At 38.9% G+C, this 22,605-nt stretch overlaps 1 protein-coding gene across 1 annotated transcript in view; it reads left to right on the top strand.

Annotated features, from left to right (window-relative positions):
- Nucleotides 1-22,605, top strand: part of LOC120531521 (dynein beta chain, ciliary-like) — a 285,809-nt gene that overhangs the window by 192,136 nt on the left and 71,068 nt on the right. The window contains exons 35-37 of the mRNA XM_039756997.1: nucleotides 1,464-1,648; nucleotides 11,912-12,089; nucleotides 13,079-13,235. Coding sequence (XP_039612931.1) covers nucleotides 1,464-1,648; nucleotides 11,912-12,089; nucleotides 13,079-13,235 — 520 coding nt within the window. The remainder of the gene's footprint in view (nucleotides 1-1,463; nucleotides 1,649-11,911; nucleotides 12,090-13,078; nucleotides 13,236-22,605) is intronic.

Here is a 22,605-nt window from a genome sequence, read left to right as displayed (position 1 = left end):
TATATATATATATATATATATATATATATATATATATATATATATATATATATATATATATATATATATATATATATATATATATATATATATATATATATATATATATATATATATATTTATAATTTATTTGTTTCATTTAATTGATGTACAGTATTTATTTTTGCAATTTTATTTCTGTCACCTGTTCAGAAGACATGTAAGTAAGAATTTCATTGAACAATGTATACATAAAAAACTCAAATTGACTTTGAAGTCGCCTTGAAGTCGCACAGTGAGATACACATGTGCACAACAGTAACATGCACAAAATCAATGGAGGTAAATGCAGAGATAAGCCTCTGATAACATCACAGCTCTCAGTAATTGATGCCGAAAATATAAGGAAATATCTAAAACAGTCCAATACAGCGAAATAAAAAAAGGCAGAATGTAAAAGACAGTAGACATTTAATTTCACTCTGATTAAGGTGATGAGGTTATACAGCAGTGATCATACCATGGAGGATAAATCTCACTTTCAGTGTTTAATATGATGTGTTTAGCCAACTTGTGACTTTTTGCAGTGTCATTTTCTCTCTGTTTATTCTGCCGTGTAAGTTGTCTGTGCCTGAACGTACTGAAGAGCACTATACAAGAGTATACACAACTAAATTAAACTGAATTGTTGAATGATACGTGGAAGTGTCTTACTGTTTGGTCTAGGGTTGATTAGGTGGTTATACCTTTCAGTTCCTTTCATATTCTAGTTATGCTTCAGGACATACCCTGTTTTTCTGAATTTCCTTCACTTCTACTTGAATTCTGTTCACTTATAGTAATGTCTCTTATCCAGTTTATTTGTTTACAACATAATGAGTCTTTTTCATTTAGGCTGCCACCTTGCTTTTCCATCTGCTTTCGTGTTTGTTTAATCTGTCTTCTATTCTTGCTACTTTGGCTCGATCGTTCTTTTCCACCTGTCATCATGAATTGACCAATCTTTCTTTCTTGCCTGTTTTACTTGGTCAGTTGTGTGCTCCTGTCACCTTCGCTTTGTCTGCATTCTTGATTGTTCTTTCTTGTCCATCTGTCTTTTATGTCAACTTGCTTGGTTGGTTTCTCTGTTAGCTCAGTTGCTCAGATCGTACACTTGACCCAATTTAATCTTCAGTTCATTCACTTTAGGCTCCTAACATGATGACTGATGTGTAATTATATTCATGACAACTTCAGCATTGTTATAATGTTATTTTTTTCTGCACAACTAAAATATTTAAGTTAATTTCATTCCCTTCTGCTGATGACACATGAGAATTAAATCACCTAATGTGGGCGTCCTTTTTACTTCAGTTCATTTTTTACTTCCTTAATGCTTTGTCCAGTGTTTTGCATTCTAAAATGTGTGATAAAAAAAGAAGCAGAAACGAATAACATTGACTTGAGTTGTTATCTCAACTACTATCTTTTTTTTATCTCTCCAGCTCTTGTTTCTGCTTTAAGTCAGGTGGAACATGAAACATGGATGAAGGTTCACCAGCTCCCTGCATTAACACACACCCTGTGCTTTGCTGTGTGCATTTATCATGGCATCATAGGTGCTCTGCCGTTTCTGCCAGTCCCTGGGTTGAGCCAGGTGTATGCTGTGAGTCCCTTACTTCTGCAACAGGTTAGTCTCTTGTCACATTTTTCCCTATTTGTAGACATTGTTGTCAAACTCAAATCATTTTTGATAGTAAAGAATTGGTGAACTGCAAAATTAACATCAACCAAGAATGTTGCAAAATGTGCTTGTGGTGTGAAAAATGTGAATGATCTGTCAAATATGCACATTACCAACAGATATGTGTATGTCAGTTTATAAGGAATTTAATGTTTAGTCCATAAATTCAAGGCATGTACGAATCTATCAGACCTTGTACAAATACAAGTTTTTGTACTAGTGTTGCATTGATTGTTGGTTTAAATTAGTAGTTGTATTTTTTAAAAGACACAGGCTTGCACCTTAAAAAAAATAAACCTTGCGTCACATAGAACTTTGTGATTTAGCCATCATCCAGTCTGTAGCTACTGCACTACATACAGAACTACAAAAACCCTTGAAATTTTGCACACATTTTTTCCAAGGTAGCGCTGCTGCCTCGCAGTTAGGAGACCTGGGTTCGCTTCCCGGGTTCTCCCTGTGTGGAGTTTGCATGTTCTCCCCATGTCTGTGTGGGTTTCTTTTGGGCACTCCGGTTTCCTCCCACAGTCCAAAGACATGCAGGTTAGGTGGATTGGCGATTCTACATTGGCCCTAATGTGTGCTTGGTGTGTGGGTGTGTTTGTGTGTGTCCTGCGGTGGGTTGGCACCCTGCCCGAGATCGGTTCCTGCCTTGTGCCCTGTGTTGGCTGGGATTGGCTCCAGCAGACCCCCATGACCCTGTGTTCAGATTCAGCGGGTTGGAAAATAGATGGATGGATGGAATTTTTGTTGTGGCGGATGGCCAGGGCCCTTACTTGGCTGGGACGCCCTTATACTGCAAGGACCAGGGGTGAAAACATGCATAGGACATTACCTCCCCTGGGGCACTAGATGGCAGCCTACCTGGGTTGCTAGAGCACAGTGGATTCCCACAGGGCTCCATGGGAATTGGAGTTCAGTACAGCCCTGTTGGGTTCCATGGGTACCGTTACGAGGTTCCATCCTTCCATCCAGTGCTTCCGGACCACTCTAATGGACCACTGGCACTGGAAGTACTCCAAGACGTAACATAAAAAAGATCCAGCCGCCACTGTTCCAGGAGCCAGAGTTAGGAGGGAGCAGATGAAGCTTTGTTATGTGCTGTTTTATTCTTGTGCTTTTTCCTGTGAATGTGCTGTGAGGAATGATTTGGGAATCATAAAGCCGTTTGTTGTGCTGGACCTGTGCTTCATGTCTATCTGTGTCAGGTTTGAGGAGCTGGTGCACCCCCTGCAGACCACAATATCAACATGTTGGAAAAAGAAAAGTTTTTCTTTTTTTTTTTTTTAAATTTTATTAATTTTATTGCAATCATTCTATACAAATCAATCAATTTTTACAAAAAGTAGGATTGAGAACAAGTTGACCCCCACCCCTGAGAGAGAGCATGGCCAACGGAGTAAAACTTAAGGCTTGTAAACATACCTAAATTGATGAATTTGATAAGCCAAGAGAGGTGAATGGAGAAGAAAAAGAAATACAGGAATAATTGCTTCATCTGTACTTTAAGAGCTTATTCTAAAATATTACTGATTAGATCCTGCCATGTTTTGAAAAAAGTCTGTACAGATCCTCTAACTGAGTATTTGATTTTTTCCAATTTCAAATACTGTAGTATAAAACATCGGTTTTCCACTGATTTAAAAGAGGAGAGTTAGGATTCTTACAGTTTAGCAAAATAAGTCTGCGTGCCAAAAGTGTAGTGAATGCAATCACAGTTTGTTTGTCCTTCTCTGCTTCAAACCCATCTAGAAGAAGAACCCTAAACACAGCTGTTAATGGGTTAGGAGGGATTGTGAGACCAAGGCTGTCTGAAAGGTAATTAAAAATTTTGGTCCAGAATGATGTTAATTTGGTGCAGGCCCAAAACATGTGACCCAGTGAGGCTGGGACTTGATTGCAGCGTTCACAGGTTGGATCTTGCCCTGGAAACATTTTGGAGAGTTTTAGGCAAGACAGATGTGCTTGATATATAATTTTGAGTTGAATAATTGTATGCTTTGCACATATGGAGCTCAAGTGAATTCTCTGCATTGCTATTTTCCACTCCTTTTCTGATATATTAATTCAGAGATCTTTTTCCCAGTGTCCTCTTGGATCTTTGAAAGAGATGGACTGTAAAATAATTTTATATATTGCAGAGATGGTGTCTGAGTCCTTGAAATTGAGCAATATTTTTTCCAGCATGGATGAGGGTGCAAGATGAGGAAAATCGGAAAGGTTCTGTTTAACAAAGTTCCTGATTTGAAGATAGTGCAAGAAATGTGTAGCTGGAATGTTAAATTTGGAATGTAATTGTTCATAGGATGCAAAGATGTTGTCTATATAAAGATCTCTAAGCAAGTTAATCCCAAATTTTTCCAGATATTAAAACTGCATATGTTTGTGAAGGTTGAAAGAGGTGGTTCTCTTGCAGAGGTGCCACAGATAAAAGCTTCTCCATCTTAAAATGCTTTCTACATTGGTTCCATATTCTGAGTGAGTGAAGCACAATTGGGTTATTAGTATATTGCTGATAACTTGCATTTATTGGGGCACAGAGCAGGGAATATAAAGAAGTACTGCAGGATTTTACTTCTATTGCGGACCAAGCCTGTGTATGTTCATCTATTTGTGTCCAGGTTTTTATAGCTTGTATGTTTGCTGCCCAGTAATAAAACTGGAAGTTAGGTAGAGCCATGCCACCTTCTGCCTTTTGTCTTTGTAGGGTCACTCTTTGGATACGTGGATGTTTTGAGTTCCAAATAAATGAGGTTATTGTTGAATCTAATTGCTTAAAAAATGATTTATTGATGTATATTGGAATGTTTTGAAATAAAAAGGAGCTTAGGAAGAATATTCATCTTAACAGTGTTAATTCTTCCAGCTAGAGTGAGAAAAAGGGTTGACCATCTATGCAAGTCTTGCTTAATTTTTTTCATGCAGACAAATTTTGTTGATAAAGAGCTTTATGTTTACTTGTGATGTTTACCCCTAGGTATTTAAACTGTTCTGCAATGATAAAAGGTAGGGTGTCTAATCTAATATTATATGCTTGAGAATTCACTGGAAAGAGTACACTTTTATTCAGATTAATTCTGAGACCAGAGATCTTTTGAAATTCTGTGAGTGCTGCTAAGACTGCAGGCACAGAATTTTCTGGGTCTGATATATACAGTACCATATCATCTGCATATAGAGAAATTTTCTGTTCCAGTCCTTCTCTGATAATCCCCTTTATCTGATCAGCATTTCGACAGTGTATTGCCAGTGGTTCAATGGCGATTGCAAACAGTAGCGGTGACAAGGGGCAGTCTTAAGTTAAGTAGTCTTAACAAATGTTGTTGATACAAATTGAAGCTTCTGGATTGGTATACAGTAGTTTGATCCATGCACAAATGTTCAGGCCAAACCCAAATTTCTCCAATGTAGTAAAAAGGTATTTCCATTCAATCATGTCAAATGCTTTTTCTGCATCCAATGATAATAATATTTCTGGGGTGTTTGATTTAGTTGGTGAGTATATTACATTAAACAGGAGTTGAAGATTTGAAGATAAGTGTTGACCCTTGATAAATCCAGTTTGATCTTGTGATATTACCAAAGGGAGCACTTTCTCCATCCTTCTAGCTATGATTTTTGAGAGTATTTTAACGTCATTATTCAAAAGTGAAATTGGTCTGTATGATGCACATTGTAATAAGTCCTTATTTTGTTTAGGAAAAAAGGTGATTATTGCTTGGCGAAAAGTTTGAGGAAGAGTTTGATTGTCTCTGGCTTCTGTAAATGTTGCTAATAGGAGGGGAGCTAGCTGAGCGGAGAATTTCTTATAAAATTCTGCAGGGTAGCCATCAGGGCCTGCTGCTTTCCGCCTTGAGTGACTTTATAGCATCTAGTAATTCTGATGACGCCAGAGGTTTATCGAGTTCCTCCGCACTAAAAGTGTCTATTTGTGGTATCTGTAATGTATCCAGAAATGTATTAGATTGTGTATTGTCTTCTTCAAACTCAGTAGAATATAAGGATTTATAGTAGTCTCTAAATGCGTGAATTATATTTTTGTGGTCGATGATTTTGTCGACGTTCGTGTTGTTGATTACTGGGGTTGCATTGCGGACTTCTTGCTTGTGAATTTGTTGAGCTAAAAGCTTATTAGCTTTCTCTCCGTGTTCATAGTAATGATGTCTGGATTTATAAATTAGTTGTTCAGTTTCTTTAGTTGTCAAGAGGTTTAGTTCTGAATGCAGAGCCTGCCTTTTCCTATGTAGAGCCTCGCTTGAAAGCCTGGCATGTTCTTCATCTATTGTACTAATTTTGCTTTTTAGCTCTGCTACTTTCTTGGTTTCTAATTTATTTCAGTGGGAAAGATATGAGATAATCTGTCCTCTTAAGAAGGCCTTAGGAGTTTCCCAGAGTGTTCCTGCAGAAATCTCTGAGGATGCATTTATCTCTAGGAAGAAACTGATTTGTTTGGATATAAATTCTATACAATACTCGTCTGATAATAGAAGCGGGTTGAGACGCCATCTGCGAGGTGAGTGTGTGGGGCATAGTAACTTTAGCTCCAAGATCAGAGGTGCATAGGCAAGAAATCATATATATATATAATTCACTAAGTCCATGGCAAGCAAGACGCATACAAGACATGGTAAGCAAGACGCATGCAAGCCAGAGCCACTCCCGCCAACTCACAAAGACCCGCCCACCAACGCTAAGACCATAGGATACGACGACAACTCACAGAGCCACGCCCTCCGACAACACAGAGCCACGGCCACCAACTCTAAGACCATGGGATATGACGACTACTCACAGAGCCACGCCCAGCAACTCAAAGAATTCACTAAGTTCATGGCAAGCAAGACACACGCAAGAGAGAGCCCCGCCCACCAACAATTCATTAAGCGGCCGACCATGGCACAAGAACAACAGAGCCACACCCGCCAACAATTCGACCGAGAGCGAAAGCATTTGCCAAGAATATTTTCATTAATCAAGAATGAAAGTCAGAGGTTCGAAGACGGTCACATACTGTCATAGTTCCGACCATAAACGATGCCGACTGACGATCCGGCACCGTCATTCCCATGACCCGCCGGGCAGCCAAACGGGTAACCAAAGTCTTTGGGTTCAGGGGGGAGTATGGTTACAAAGTTGAAACTTAAAGGAATTGACGGAAGGGCACCACCAGGTGTGGAGCCTTTCGCTTAATTTGACTCAACACGGGAAATGTTGCCACATGACTTTTAGATCACATTGGTCTCTTACTGATTTTCCTTCAATTTCTCTATGATATGTTTCCCTCCATCTCTTTGTTACCTTTATTTTCTCCTTAGACTGATGGCCATGAGCTTTTGTCAGATTTGTGTTTCTTGGTTTCAGGCTTGGAACTGAGGAGAATCTTCAGTTCTGCATCTGTGTTGCTGTCTTCTGCCCTTGGTCTGTCCTCTCTTAAGCATTCTTCAAATGATATTGGAGTGCATATAGTATTATAACCAAGGTTAGACAGACAGTAGCTAAACTCACACACAGCATTTCCTCCAGTCATCTTTTTGTCCATTTTACCAAACACAGGGCAATGCAAAGCATGCAAGCTCATTGGCTCTCTCATGGAGCAAAGTCATATTTATCTCAACACACATTTTATTTTGTCTTTGACTGACCAGTCCTTTATTTTTTCACATTGCATTGGTGTAATTATGCCTTCAAAGACAAGTTAAAAGCCAGCAGTATCATGCACCACACTATTTCTGCAGTGTCAGAGCTGTTACTGTATCACAGGAAAGGAAATACAACATTAAATTCTTACAACAGATTTTTCTGTAAAACACTTACTAAGCAGGAATGGCAAAATGCTGAAAAAATAACTGAAAGAAAAGGAATAGGACACAAAAATCCTAACAGCCCTAGCAAAGATTCCAGCAGTGGTAAGAGATCATGTAAAATGGAGCATAACCTTGAATGAAACATTAAGTATCAGAATAAGCAACACATCTTCTGAAACAATCAATACGGGTAATAAGAGATGTCAATATACTGACAAAATGTTAGCATTTAAAAAAGGAAACAAGCAAAAGAATCACACATTTTTTTAATACAAATGATGCATTTTTTCTATACATAGAGTTTATTATTACATTATTGTATTTGTAAATATAACTTGCTCACTTTTTTTTTAAATTTTTGCATACTAAGGTTTCTGCCTGCCATCCGTATCTTAGCAGCGAGAGACCTCTCACCTGAAGTAGTTTATTTTATGTACCTTCTATGTAAATATATGCTTACATACAGATAACTGATCAGCTTTGACAATAAACATGTTTGTCTTTATGTTGAAGAAAATACATATCTTTGGAGTAGATTCATAACAATGTTTATGTATTTTGCATGTATAATTCAAACATCCTGAATACTTTACCTTTTTTCATATTTGTTTAACCGTTACTTTTTATTGTTTGATTTAGTGATGGTTAGCATAAACGCAGAATCTGGCAACATCGTGACTTCACATTTCTTCATATGAGCACAAGGTTAGGTGAAGAACACACTAAAGAGAAAACATTTTGGGTATAATGTGGGCACGGCCGTGGCGTAGTTAGTCCTGCTACTTTACATCTCCAGATGACTGTATTTACATTGATCCTGTATGTGTGTGTGAATATACTTTTCAGTGGATTAGTTACCTCTTCATGCCTGGTTCTTGCTTTAATTCTTATGGCACAACAATAGGCTGCTGTGATTCGGAACTGAAATAAGCTCCAGACCATGCTACCACATCACGTAAATTATGGAAATGCCCACTGAATGTATTTGCTAAGCTCCTACGTTTGACTCAAAATTATTTTACTTTATATACATAAATATGGCAAAACATAATACCCCTACAAGCAAAACTGCTGAGCAACACAGCTGAAGGACTGATTATTCACTGATGGCCCAATTCTCCTGAGCATGAAAGCTCATGGAGAAGACAAAAAGCATTTATTTGATTGTGAGATACTGTACAAGTGAGGAGCTTGACTAAGTTAATTTTGTGTTTAATTAATGTTTCATTTCAGCTAGAAATATTTGTTGGCAGTGCAGAAATTAACAATCCACACTGCTTAACAGCCCAGGAGACAAACACAGTAACTTGGAAAAAATAATGCTAATCAGTTTATATCAGCTGGAAAAATAAAGAGATCCATGTTTGGAGTGACCCTTTAAACACCATCAGAATGAAAAGGGATAAATCAATTACTGAGTGCTACAAAGGGCAATGGCTGACAGTGAATAGGAAGGCCATCAACACAACACTGTATACTGTGAACTACAGGACAAGTAAGAGAGCTTTATTGTGCATGTATAAGGGGTTTTAGATTTCTGACCTGATACTACAGTAGGTACAAATGCTGCTTATCAACGACTGTGAATCTTTGAAAATGTTCAGGATGGTCTGGAGTCTCAAACAGATAACAGTATTACCAACAACCTCAAGAACTATAGGAAAATGAATCCTTTACCATCAAACAGAATCTGGAGAGTTGCTTTCAAACAACATGGAAAGCAGAGATTGTTCCTCAGACTAAAATACTAATTAATATACTGTACATTCATGCATTTAGTTTCTGCCTCACTATTTTTAGTGTAACTTTATTTATTGAAGAGGGCAAGATATCTGCACTAATGATTACCATCACTTCTGAAAAGTTGCTCATTGCACAAAGTGGTGTAAGAAAGACACTTTGCATTTTATCCAAACAGATTTCCCTCATCACCATTTTCCTAATACACACAGCCTATCATAGTTGTCAAGCTCAAAAGGCACAGCTCAGAAAAGGTATGAGGCTTTAGGATGCCAAAACTAAATGAGTACAGTAAGCCAAGTTTATCACTTGCTATACTTCTCTCAAGAATATTTATATAATACACATGGCATAGCTTAACCAACATGTCTGAAGAGAATAACTAAACAACCCTGGATGTGTAGTTAACCGAACTGTAGGTGACAAAGAAAAAAGGAAAACAATAATGTAAAAAGGTACATAAGGAAATAGGTGACTAAGCTAGTAGTACATGTCCCCAAATAACATGCCACGTGCATCATGTTCTCCATGTCACATTGTAGATTTGGACAGTGTGAAAAAGGCGCTATATAGCGCCCTTGAACCCTCAGGGATGACTCCAAATAACGGGTAAAAGTCCAATACTTTTTATTGCGACTCACAGTGCACCAAGCACCTTCCACACTACTCATATATTTTAACCAACACTATAAACACAATAACCTCTCCTCCTCGCCCAGACACTTCGCCCTCCTACATCCCAACTCAGCTCATTGTCTGGACTGAGGCACCGTCCTTTTATAGCCCCTGACCCGGAGGTATTCCTGTCCCGACAGTCCATAGTTCCTTACTCCTTCCGGGTCAGAGCAATCAGTCCTTTTCTTTAACCCGGGAGCACGTCGTTCCTTCCTGTCACGTGACCATGACGTACTCCCGGGTCATAGGGCATAAAAGAGCCCATAAGCCCCCCCACAGCGACTCCTGGTGGCCCCCAAGGTATCCAGCAGGGTTGTGTAAAAATACTACAAGGTCCATAAGGCCCTGCTGGACCTTGGGGCACGATTCTGCTGTCGGGAGAGCTCCTCCTGGCGGCCTGGGGGTGCGGACCGGCATGGAAAGCCGGCAATCCTCCACAACAGTAAAACAAAAATTCCATTGGCTGGAAGTCTTGCTAAGTTACAGATTGTTGCATGTAAGCTGATGACCACCCTATCTGCAAAGTCCACTAGGACCATTCCTATTATTTCTTAAAGGCTTAGGGTCTAATACTTGGGCCAATTCAGTGGTGGCATCAGTCCTTCTGGTTAAACTTTTTCACAGCTGTGTGTGGGGACATACTGAATAATGCATTTTGTATTAAAAATGTATCTCCAGTGTACTGTACCTTCTTACTTTATGGATCTGCTGCCAATGCCTCCAAATCATGTACCTCATGACCAACTTCCAGAGCATGCACCCCTTGGGAAAGTGGACTTTAGTGTAGAACACTGTAGTGAAATAACATGGGTAGGGAAGAGAAACATCTCTCTGAATCGGTTTGCAGCTGAGTGTGAAGTGGCTGGGATGGGAATCAGCACCTCCAAATCCGAGACCATGGTCCTCAGCCGGAAAAGGGTGGAGTGCCCTCTCAGTGTTGGAGGCGAGATCCTGCCCCAAGTGGAGGAGTTCAAGTATCTTGGGGTCTTGTTCATGAGTGAGGGAAAAATGGAACATGAGATCGACAGGTGGATCGGTGCAGCATCCATAGTGATTCGGGCTCTGCATCGGTCTGTCGTGGTGAAAAAGGAGCTGAGCCGTAAGGCAAAGCTCTCAATTTACCAGTCGGTCTATGTTCCTACCCTCACCTATGGTCATGAGTTATGGGTAGTGACTGAAAGAACTAGATCGCGAATACAAGCGGCTGAAATGAGTTTCCTCCGCAGGGTGTCTGGGCTTTCCCTTAAAGATAGGGTGAGAAACCGGGAGGGGCTCAGAGTAGAGCTGCTGCTCCTCCACATCAAGAGGAGTCAGATGAGGTGGCTCAGGGATCTGATCAGGATGCCTCCTGGACGCCTCCCTGGTGAGGTGTTCCGGGCACATCCAACCGGGAGGAGGCCTCAGGGAAGACCCAGGACACGCTGGAGGGACTATGTCTCCCGGCTGGCCTGGGAATGCCTTGGGATTCACCGGAAGAGCTAGAAGAAGTGACCGGGGAAGTCTGGGCCTCTCTTCTCAAGCCGCTGCCCCTGCGACTCGACCTCGGATAAGCGGAAGAAGTTGGATGGATGGACGGATGGATAGATGGGAAGAGAAATCCTTCAGACGTACAGTTTTCATTACTGAGAGGTGATAATTGAGAAAGTGAGAGAACGTGGGAGAGACACTGGTCCATTTAAAAAAAAACGGTTAGTAAACTGTGAATTCCCCAGTCGCCCGTATATCTATTTAGTTTATCTGTGCTAACATCTTTATGCCAGATATAGACTACTGTAACCACTTAGGATTTTGTGGGTGGTGTGAACATCTAGATGAACGTTTGTACCCCCTGAAAAATTAAATCAGAATTTCCTTGCACACTAAGCACAGGCCACACAAGTATTCTACTTCATTCCAACCTTATGACATTTCTTAATGAAAGGTCAAAATAGCAATTAATTGTGAACAACTTGGTGCTTGTCTAATAATCAGGTTTTCCCCCTCTTTCTAGGGTATTGATATTCTTCTTGGAGGAGGAAATTTCCAAAAGGGTGCTGAAGAAACCTATGTTCACTCAGTCATTGAAAACATCTCTTTGGTCTATGCTCAGCATATTACGGAGCCAGAGGACACTAAATATATTCAAGCTCTTGCTGAGGAAATATTTCTTCAGTGCATGGAGTCCCAAGGTACAGATATTAGGAGGTCACCTTATGAGTTTTAACAGGAGACATTTACTTTCTTCTCTAGGCACTGCTGTCATTCTCTTTAATCTAGATTTCTCCCTGAGCTGGTAAATAATGTGCAATATAGATTCCCTTTCAAAGCAAGTCTGTTGGATAACTCCCCGCTCTGTTTGTCCCATAGGTCATTTTGACCTGGAGGCATTCAGTGAGCAATTTGAAATGGCCAGCGTTGATGCCTTTCCCCCTGTTAACTGCGTAGGACAGCAGAGGCACTCCAGTACAGGGCATTGAAAGTACTTATGAACATCCTATCAGTGCTGTTAAGGGGGTGTGTTATGTTTTGGGTTTTCTGCTTCTCTGTGATCAACTTGTATCTGATTGACAGTCTGTCTTGCTGATGGTGGACTTATTGGATCCTAGTTTATCTGTGCAGTTCTGCATTGGGCACAGTCCAAACTGGAAAAATAATGACATACATTTAATCTTTAGTTGGCAGTGATAAGATGAAAAGGCTGAAAAGCTCAGAGTACATGACTGCTTTGTTTGGATAATTAAAAATCCTCCTCTGTGCATTGGACTAATTAGCTGATAAAATGAAGGTGTAGCTTACACACTGGGCTGCTTTTTAAGTGCTGCAGTCAGTGCTGTGCTTCTGAGGTCACAAGAGCCAATTTCCTGCAATTACTATTTGCGTGCAGGTCTTTAATAAGTAAATCTGGGTCACCCCTTAAGAGAGCTTTTTCTCAATCAGATTACAGCTGGGGACACCATTTGTTCTACTTTTTTCAGGTAACACCAATGCAGGAAGAAATAAATAGACACATTTATTTATATTTTGTGAGCTTCCTCAGTTTTAATTACTTGTAAACAGCCAACGGAGGGCCAGTGTAGTTGTCTGAGAGCACAGAGAATTGTAGGTGTTAGCAGGGGCTTGTTTGTCGCAAGACACCTAATTTCCCTGTCATTGACTATTACCTGTTGTTCCCTTCAAGGTGAAGTTAAAGTTGGCGACACTGTAATTCCTCTGCCACCAGTCAACATGGATCCTGTTCAATACCCCCTTTGGCTTATTGAAAAACTACCTCAGATGACCATGAACTTGGGGACAGCCCTGCACCATGGCATGGTGCAAGCATTCAGTCACATCAGGTAACCTTTGTAGACCTTGATGAAAATTATTCTATTTCTGTATTCAGTGATACTGGAGTACTGGTTCTCAAACTTGGTTTCTAGCAGTTGTTATTAAGTACGACAATATCCTGGCACTGTCAAAAGTGATCATGTTAGGAGTGGAAGGTGTCTTCCTCCTGGAATATATTGTGAAACTGGGAGGAAGAGGGAGGGTTAATATGAATATGACAACATCACAACTGAGAAAGCACTATGCTCTTTAGAATATTTACCATATGTCGTTAATAATTTACAATTGCATGAGCTGCTTTTTACACATAAATCCTCCAGTTGAGAACACCTAATTTGTTCTATAAAGGAGTTGCGTGTTCCATACTTGTCTCATTTTCCCCTTATGTTGCTGTCTTATCTGTTATAATGGGGTATGGTTGGAGTCTGGCCAAGAGAGCTGTCGCTCTTCCTTTTTCTTGGCATCTTTAACATGGCAATAGAAAACAGGACACCAAGTTCCTCGTGAAGTATACACTCTTAAAAGTAAAGGGACCAAAGTGGTTCTTCTGAGTGATGACAAAGGGGAACCATTTTGGTTCCCAAAGGACCCATCCTCATGATGTTTCCAAAAAGAACCTTTCTTTTTTTACATATGTAACATAGTAAATAACCGTACATTGATGTGAACACATTTTTGAAACACCAGTTTAGTGCCTTTAGATACAACACTTATCCTGTGTTATTGTAAGCCTTTAAAAGGACTTTTGCTTACAATAACACAGGATAAGTCCAGTTTTTCTTAATCTGTCAGTGTCCTAAGTCTTAGCCTACCATACAATAAAGATTTCATTTGTTGGAACATCTTATGAAGTTTTTCAAAGCACAAAGAACCAACTTCATATGCAATGAACCTTTCTCAGAATTAAATGGTGTTTTGTCAATCAATGGTACTACAAGAAACCACACAATCCAGTAAAGAACCATAAAATGCCATTTAAAGAACCAGTATTTTAAGAGTGTACAGGTGTAAGTGGTTGTGTGTTCTTTTAGAGTACTGAAAGATTCGGTTATTTGATTAAAGTCAATCAGTGTTGAAGACAGAATTAACAGCTTTGTGGTTTAATTCCAGCGGATTAAGGCCCTATCACATTATGCAACTTTCCCAGTGAAAAGACTTTATTAAAATGTTAATTTTTTTTTTTCAGTGAATTTTTTTATGTCACCTTTTAACTCCATTTTTTATGGCCAATGGTGCTGCTACTTTGTGGATTTCGCATCTTTTTTTTTTTAATCTAGGCAATGTTTCTCGCAATTCATCAGGATGGTGTAACGATGATGTCATTGACACGACTATTTAAAGATTGCTCTTCTAATTTATCTGAGATTGGATATAAACTCTATCGTTTCTTTAAATTTTCTGGCTTTAAAAGAACTCTTTCTTTTTGACTTTTGACTAATTTCAGTTTTGCCTCTTTTTTTGACAATAGATAGGATTGTCTTACTTTGTGCTTCTTTGACAATGTTTTCTCTTCTCCTTTTCAGACATCTTTCTGTCTAGTTCAGGCTATGTACAGTCATTTCTCAGTTGCAGAATTTGACGCGCCTTACAATTTCTAGTCATGTAACCTGAAGAGATCAACAACTTCTATTGTCAAGGTTAACATCCCCACCACAGAGAAGAAGTTTAATGTTACATCAGCTTTAGCTACTAGGCCATACTGTTGAGTGACAAAGGCATTATATGGGTGTTTTATCCCTAGGTGACCATGAGTTTCCCCTTACCAGCCTTTCCTTGGGGAGGTTTAAAATTTTTTTATATTTATTTATATTATTTTAGTCTTTCTGAAGAGGCTCATTTTGACTGCAGGTGCCTCCTTTGCTAATTGCTTGTGTACTGTAATGTTTAAAGTAATTTTGCGATGGTTCTAAGTGCAATTAGTACAGATTAAATGATTGGCTGAAACACAATGGGGAACACTCTGAGTCTGCCTCTCTTTCACTTTATCCCTTTAGTACTTGCTTCTCATTCTTATACTGTATTTCCTAATGTAGAGTTTCTTTGCATGTTGTATTGGTAACTTTCTTTGAACAAAGCATAAGCCTGATAAAGCTTGAAAAATCAATCAATCAATCAAACATTTATTTATATAGCACATATTCATATAAAAAAATGTAGCTCAAAGTGCTTTACAAAATGAATAGAAAAATAGAAGACACAATAAAAAATAAACATAAGTCAACATTAATTAACATAGAATAAGAGTAAGGTCCGATGGCCAGGGTGGACAGAAAAAACAAAAAAAAACTCCAAAGGCTGGAGAAAAAAATAAAATCTGTAGGGTTCCAGACCAAGAGACCGCCCAGTCCCCTCTGTCACATTTTGTGGCCTACAAGCCCTATAATGTGAAATTGTGGACTGTAAAGAAAAAATACTTAAATCTACATCTTTTGTCCTTATTCAGTGTCATCATGTAAAGCTTCATTCTGCTGCAGTTATTTACTTATTGATTGATTGAGTGACTGACTGATTTTATAAACAAGTAATGTCAATACGGCTTTGGCAGAACATAATAATAATAGCTCTTAAAATACAACAATATGTTTAAAGGCGTGATCTGATCTTGCTTGATTGCCACTACATTGCACATAAAGTAATTACCATTCATTTGGCTTTTGTAGCAGTGGAATAAATTTTCCACATGAGATCCCCTAATATGTATGTTTTTTTATTGCCGTAGAATCAGTCTTGGCAGACAGCCCAATCTGGAAAGCCAACCTGTAAATCCCTTCACCGTGTTACGGAATCCATTAACTGCAAGCTGGGAGACTCATGTTCAAGAGATGAGCGCTTATGCAGCTCTTGACCCTGGGGACTGCAAGCTGCAATGAATTAATGCGATTGTAACCCCCTCCAGTGAGCTGATAATGGCTCCAGTTTAACGGTTGATAAAATGTTTACAAAGTCTTACGACAGACAGATTTATTTACATTACATCTGCATGTCTTACAGCGTCTCACCTATTTAAGGAGGCTTAGAACAGCATTAAACCTGTGAGCATAACACCTGTCATTTGTATTAGCCAAATGATAGCTGGGAGACACTGACTGACACAATGCAGCCTTTGTTCAAATCACTGGCTGCTGTAAAGCTTTAGAAAGAACAGGAAGGCACAAAGGTCAGCATAGAGAAAAGAGTTTCATGTGCTAGACATCATGCTTCCCACCTGACAAAATGAATTGGAAGTATTTGGAGGCTGGTGTTACACCAGCCGCTTTCACTCACCTAGGAGAATGACAGAGTATGCAGCACAACTTCTGGTGTAAGCTTTGGTCTTGTCGTATCTGGACTACTGCAACTTGCATCTAGCAGGAGTATGTGCATGTGCTATCAAGCTGCTGCAGATGGACCAGAATGCACTGCCCATCTTGTATTTAACCAGCCGAGACTGGAACATACCACTCCTCTCTTCAGGTCGCTACATTGGCTCCCTGTAGCAGGACGCATTAAGTTCAAATCCCTGATGCTTGCCTGCGGAGTAGTCAAAGGGTCAGCAACTGAGTATATGGAGACACTGGTGAGGTGCTATACTTCTTCTCATCCACTCAGGTCTGCCGGGGAACACCATCTGGTGGGGCCACCTCTATGTGGCATCAAATCTCAATCTTGACGTTTTTCCTGTGTAGTTGCTAGTTGGTGGAATGGACTGCTCACCTCCATCTGTATTGTTGACTCCCTCGATGTATTTAAGAAGCAATTGAAGACTCATCTGTTCTGTGAATATCTGTCTAATTGCTCTGCAATACTTTTTATTCTTGGTTGATTTGTTTTAGTTTAATTGCTTTATTGATTGTAATCTATGATTGTAAATGTATGAGATATTGCATCTTTTCACTTGTGGCAATCAACTTTTATTACCTGTTCTATTACACTTGCTGAACAAACAAACCCCAGCCTAATATTACTCAGTTGTTTACCTCTTTTCTAAGTTGATTTGGATAAAAGCATCTGTAAATGTAAATGTACAATTGCTGGAGACAAGTCAATCATTGGTTTAGTCACACAACTAATGCCTGATGGCACCCCTAGAAAGTCACTTAGATAGATACTGTAGATACTAGCTTTCCTCTGTTCCAGTTATATGAATGGTTAGCATCTGTGAAAACTGTACAAGATATTTTGGGAAATGTTTAGTATAAAAGATGTTATATGCACTTAAGATTGCTAACACCCTTGCTCAGATAGAAAGACTGGTATGGTGGTTATTTTTCAGTGGTTTGTTCAGTTTAATCCTATAGAAGCATAGCACCTCAGCCTCAGTGTAGTGCAGTCATAACTAGATTCAACTTCTTGTTGGTTTATTTAGAGAGAGTAAATGTGTCTGAACGGGCTGTGTGGCCTTCCAGCAAAGATGCTGTACCTTATAATAGAAGCTGGCAAGTTTACATCACACCACTGGCAAACTTGTATTACAGCTGAATGGCCCACCCTTCCCCTTTTCACATCTTCTCACTGAGAGGCTGTGAATTGTGACCTCAAAGCCAGTAAACAGCCGCTTCTCCAGTTGCACTAAAGACGAATTCCCTTGGCCCAGTTCATTTTTAACTGTTGGGTGCCTCTTGCACCACAGGAGTCTCTCATGTTCTTTCTCTTTCTTGTAGAATCCCTTCACTCATCATATCTATTACACCTGAGTCACAGCACCATTTTTCTCTGCTCTGGAATTTACTCCGGGCGATGCCTCCCTCTCAGCAACTACTTTTTCCTGAAAGAACTTTATAACAGTAGACAAATGTTGACAGGAACAGGCCATTCTGCCCAACTAGCCTGTTCATTCTATTCACCAAGATTGTACAAAATAACATCAAGTGAAGATTTCAATGTCCCAGAAATCCTACTTTCCATCAACACTACTTGGTAATTAACTCTAAGTGTCTATGGTTCTTTGCATTAAGGAAAAACTTTCTAAAATGTCTGTGAAATCTGTCCAAAGGCCAAATGATCACGAAAATGGAAATCGGGAGTGGTCTCCCCTAGACTTTCTTGTATGTTCAGATATGGGGGTGGATATTGGAGGAGTAAACTGCAAGACAATGATTATATTTTTGTATTATGTACATTAAAGAACCATCAACAACAAATCAAATCAAATTAATAACATATAGAATGATTATTATAAAAGTAAAGTTGAATAAATCAGACTCTGCAGCTGCATGAAAATGTGCCACTTCCAGTTAGCAGAAATAGCTCAAAAGTTGATAGTAATCTATGTTTTGTACCTAATACTTGTCTAGAAAATTTGGTTGACCTAAGTGAAAGTATACTCAATCATGTCTACATACACACACAGACACAAAGACATAATTCCAAAAATGGCATTTTCAGACTCAGGGAGGTCTAAAACATTTTTGGATGATTCCAATACTTTCCCTACACTTTGTATATGAGAAAGTAAAAATGAACTCTAAAAGCACAAAACCTGGGAGCAGAAGAATGAAGTTTTTTTGCAAGGACAAGATGCACAATGTCACAGGAAAGATCTCTTACTTTTACTGCCAGTGCCTTCCCATCATCTGAATGCAATATGATTAGCATTGCAAAGCAGCAGACAGTTACTTGGAGTTCTAAAAAACAAAGAGAATCCAGCAATTCTCCAAAATGTCCACCAGAGGGGTATTTGCCATCAAACCCTGGCCAAATATGAGGGCAAACCCAGGATCTTTACAAAATAAGGGTTTATTTTCACAAAAATACTCTGAGGCACAAAAGACGTAAGAAATTGTCTGTAACAACAAAGGCAATCCAACGGGTACAAAATCCCAATCCGAAATCCAAGGCAAAATCAAAAAAACAGAAAACCACAATAAGCAGAAAGTACAGCAAAATTATAATAAACTCGCTAATGCATTCAAATAAACTGTAAGGTACTGTGGGATATCCTCTGCCTTGGTAGGACTGAGGGTAATACCTTACAGTGATAGACAGGTGGCCACATCTCCTGGGGAACCACCCACAAAATACAAAGAACATGACATAATACACAATGACATGAAGAAACAAAAAAATCAACACTGGTAACGACGACTATGGACAAAATAAACATAAAAACAACATTTGTACCCCATCCAATGAATTGGGCCTGTATTTTCACGAACGAATACAGTTTATCATTAATTGCTTTTTGCTGATTAAGCAACAAATCAACAGCGACTTGATGTTTTTCCAAAAAAAAAATCTGAGCAGAAATGTCACAAGTCATAACTCCAAATACTCACATAGCTGAAATAGGATGTTAATACTGTGTGTGGTTTCATAACACCAGCAGTATGGGTGAAGCCTCTTTAAAAAAAGCAAAAAGCAAAATTACTCAAGTAAAATCACAGCATGATAGGACATGAATAGATGTCTGATTTTGTGGATAGTATTAGTGAAACAGCAATTAATAAATAATAGCACCCTCAGAATCAGCAACTGTCAAGTCAAGATACATACTTTTTATTTATATAGCTCTCTTTTTTATTCTTTCTCACATTTACATTTTCTACTTATCCTTTTAATATTATTTAACTGGCTGTCTGTTGTCTATAATGATAGCCTGAATTCTCTGGACAGGCACAGATTTGGTGATATTATCAATGTGCAAAACACTATAGAAACGATTGCAAGTCTCTTTGCTTGGCCATTTGTTGGTGCTGTTCATTTCACTCTTGCATGGCAACCTTTTTTGCAGATCAGGCTGGATTGATCATCACTTGCAAAGGATTCCTTAAAAGTATAAGTCCTGAAGGTGCGGCCGTGAGCCAGGGCCAGCTCTAGCATTTTTTGCTGCCCTAGATGAAGCTGTAAATGATGCCCCCCATTACCCCACCCTCCATCGTATGACCTTATGAACTGATACACATATTCACATTCACATATGCATTTTATGTGGACTAAAGGGGTAGATTTGTTTTGATGAAAGTCACACTCCTTGATAACTGATGATCAGTTTGCTACATATATTCAGTAAGTAATTGTAAACTTCATTTGGTATTTTAGTTCTGGGTATATTTTATCTACAAAATGTGTAAGCACAATATATAAACAATAACACATTTTTAATATACTAATAAAGGGGTTCATTGCTTGATGTTTGTTTTTTTATACAAAGAGAATACCAGTTTTAAAAAGTAAATAATATGTTTAAGGTCCTTTACAATTATAAAAATATAAATCCCTGAAATTCAAAACTGCTATTTTGTTGACTTCTTCTTTGCAATCTTAGAAAAACATTCTTTCAAATTTACAGTTTCTGCTAACTCAATCTCCACTCAGTTTGCTGAGAATTCTATAAATCATAAGGTATTACACACACATCATCATTATTATTATTAGTGTCTACAATAGGACATTTCCCTCTTTCTAAAAGCACACTTTCATACGATAGTTATTTCAAATAAGGAAGACAGAAGTTTCGAGGGACATTTGCTATACTCACTAATCACGGCCCTGCAGAATGGTGATGCACTGCACATGCAAGTAAGAAGATGCTCCCTGTGTGGAGTTTTCATGTTTCCCTGTGCGTGTGTGTTTGGTTTCTCTGGTTTCCCACCTCCCATAGTCCAAATAAAGTCAAGCTTCGTAGATTGATGAACCTAGATTTTCCAGAGTGAGTGTGTGTGTTCACGTTGCAATGGGCTGGCAACCTGCTGCTTGCTGCGAGATGCTCCAGCTGCCCTAAAAAGGGGTGAATGTGTGTATATATATACAGTAGATAGGTAGATATGTAGATTCACATTAATACTAATCAATTCTGTATAATTATTATTATTGTAGCAGCCAGTAGACAATGTACTTATTAATCGTGTGGGGTCAATTATCTACTTTATCTTTGCCTTCACTGGTGTTAGTGGCCTTGAGAAACTCCACCAAAATATCAAATGTGCTGATGTACATTAGGACAAGTCGATTCTCAATTTGCATTATCCCTACTTCACACTTTTTTGAGATGATTGCCAGTCGTTCTCTGTAGCACCCTTGCCAACTTGTGGGTGCTTCTTTGCTTTCTTTTTTCCCTTATGTGAATCATCAGGGCTCCTTTCCATCACATCCTGCCCCCTGAAACTCCAGACCCCCTCAACCCATTTAAATATCCTGAGCCACTGAAGCTGTGGATCAGACAGGATGCTTCTAGAGAGATCGCTAGCTGTCAGTCATGTGATAACACTGCAGATACTTGGCCCAACATGTTTAATAAGTGTGTAGTCTACTGGCTATAACAATAATAAAAATATTAATTCTATACCGTTGTAGTAATGTGAAACATGAAAACTGCCAGCCATACATATTACCCAAATACAATATAATATGGTTAACAGTAATTGGACAACCTTATTGAGCCAGAGTGCTCATAAGTTATGGTTGGCATTATTTAAAAAATAAAAAAAAACTACTCTCCCAGATTTTGCCACCCTAGGCTACCGCCTGGTTAGCCTAAATGGTAGAGCTGTCCCTGCCCTGAAAAATGTTCTATTCTGGTTGTCAGCAGCTGTGTTTGTGTTCACTGTCAGTGCCATTGATCTATATCAGAATTCATTATGACAAATGAAACTATAAATTCAAAAAATATATGTATTATATGGAAAATAAGGCAGGTACCTGCTATACTGCCAAGGCTGTCACATCACAATATGAAGAGGTGGCAATATTGTATTTATTGTTACTCTGATATTATGACATTAAAGGAAATAATAACATTGATGGTGAGAATAATAAGAGGATCTCTTTCTTTAAATTTATTATTCTTTGCTCTGTCTTTACTTTTTGACTGTTTATCTCTGTCTGCATCATTCACTTTCTTTTTGGAACTGTAATAATAAACTATAATGCGATTTGCCGAATAAAGCTCTGTTAAAGGACTTACGATGCTATGGCACAGAGGTTAGTACTGTGTTGTCACAGCTTGTGGGCCTTGGGTTCATTTCTTGGCATGTCACTGTCTTCATAGACATGGCATGCTCTCACTCAGTGGGTTACTTTCACTTGCACCAGTTTGTTCCCATATCCCTGTAAAAGATGTACATGTTTTGTAAATTGGTGACTTTGAATTGTCTGGGTGTTCTTTAGTGCAGAGGGTGTCCTCTATGTCCAGATTTGTTTCTGGCCTTGCTCCTAAAGCGGTGATATAAAGTATTGACAGCACTAAGTGGGCTAAAAAAAATCATGAAATGACTTAATGAATGTGCTCAGGGCTGTAAGAGACAGAAGTGCTGTTTCATAGTTGCAGAGTCCTGTGCCCAGCCATTGTCCATGGAGTTTGCACCATCACTCCATCCTTGTCTTTGTGCTCTGGTTTCTGCTAGTAATACAAAACAAGCAGCTTAGGTTAACTGATGACACAGAACTGGCCAGATCTGACTG

The sequence above is a fragment of the Polypterus senegalus genome, chromosome 6 (genome assembly GCF_016835505.1).
Source record: "Polypterus senegalus isolate Bchr_013 chromosome 6, ASM1683550v1, whole genome shotgun sequence".
NCBI classification, from domain to species: domain Eukaryota; kingdom Metazoa; phylum Chordata; class Cladistia; order Polypteriformes; family Polypteridae; genus Polypterus; species Polypterus senegalus.
Note: the sequence above shows the minus strand (reverse complement) of the source record. Positions and strands in the feature narration are given on the sequence as shown.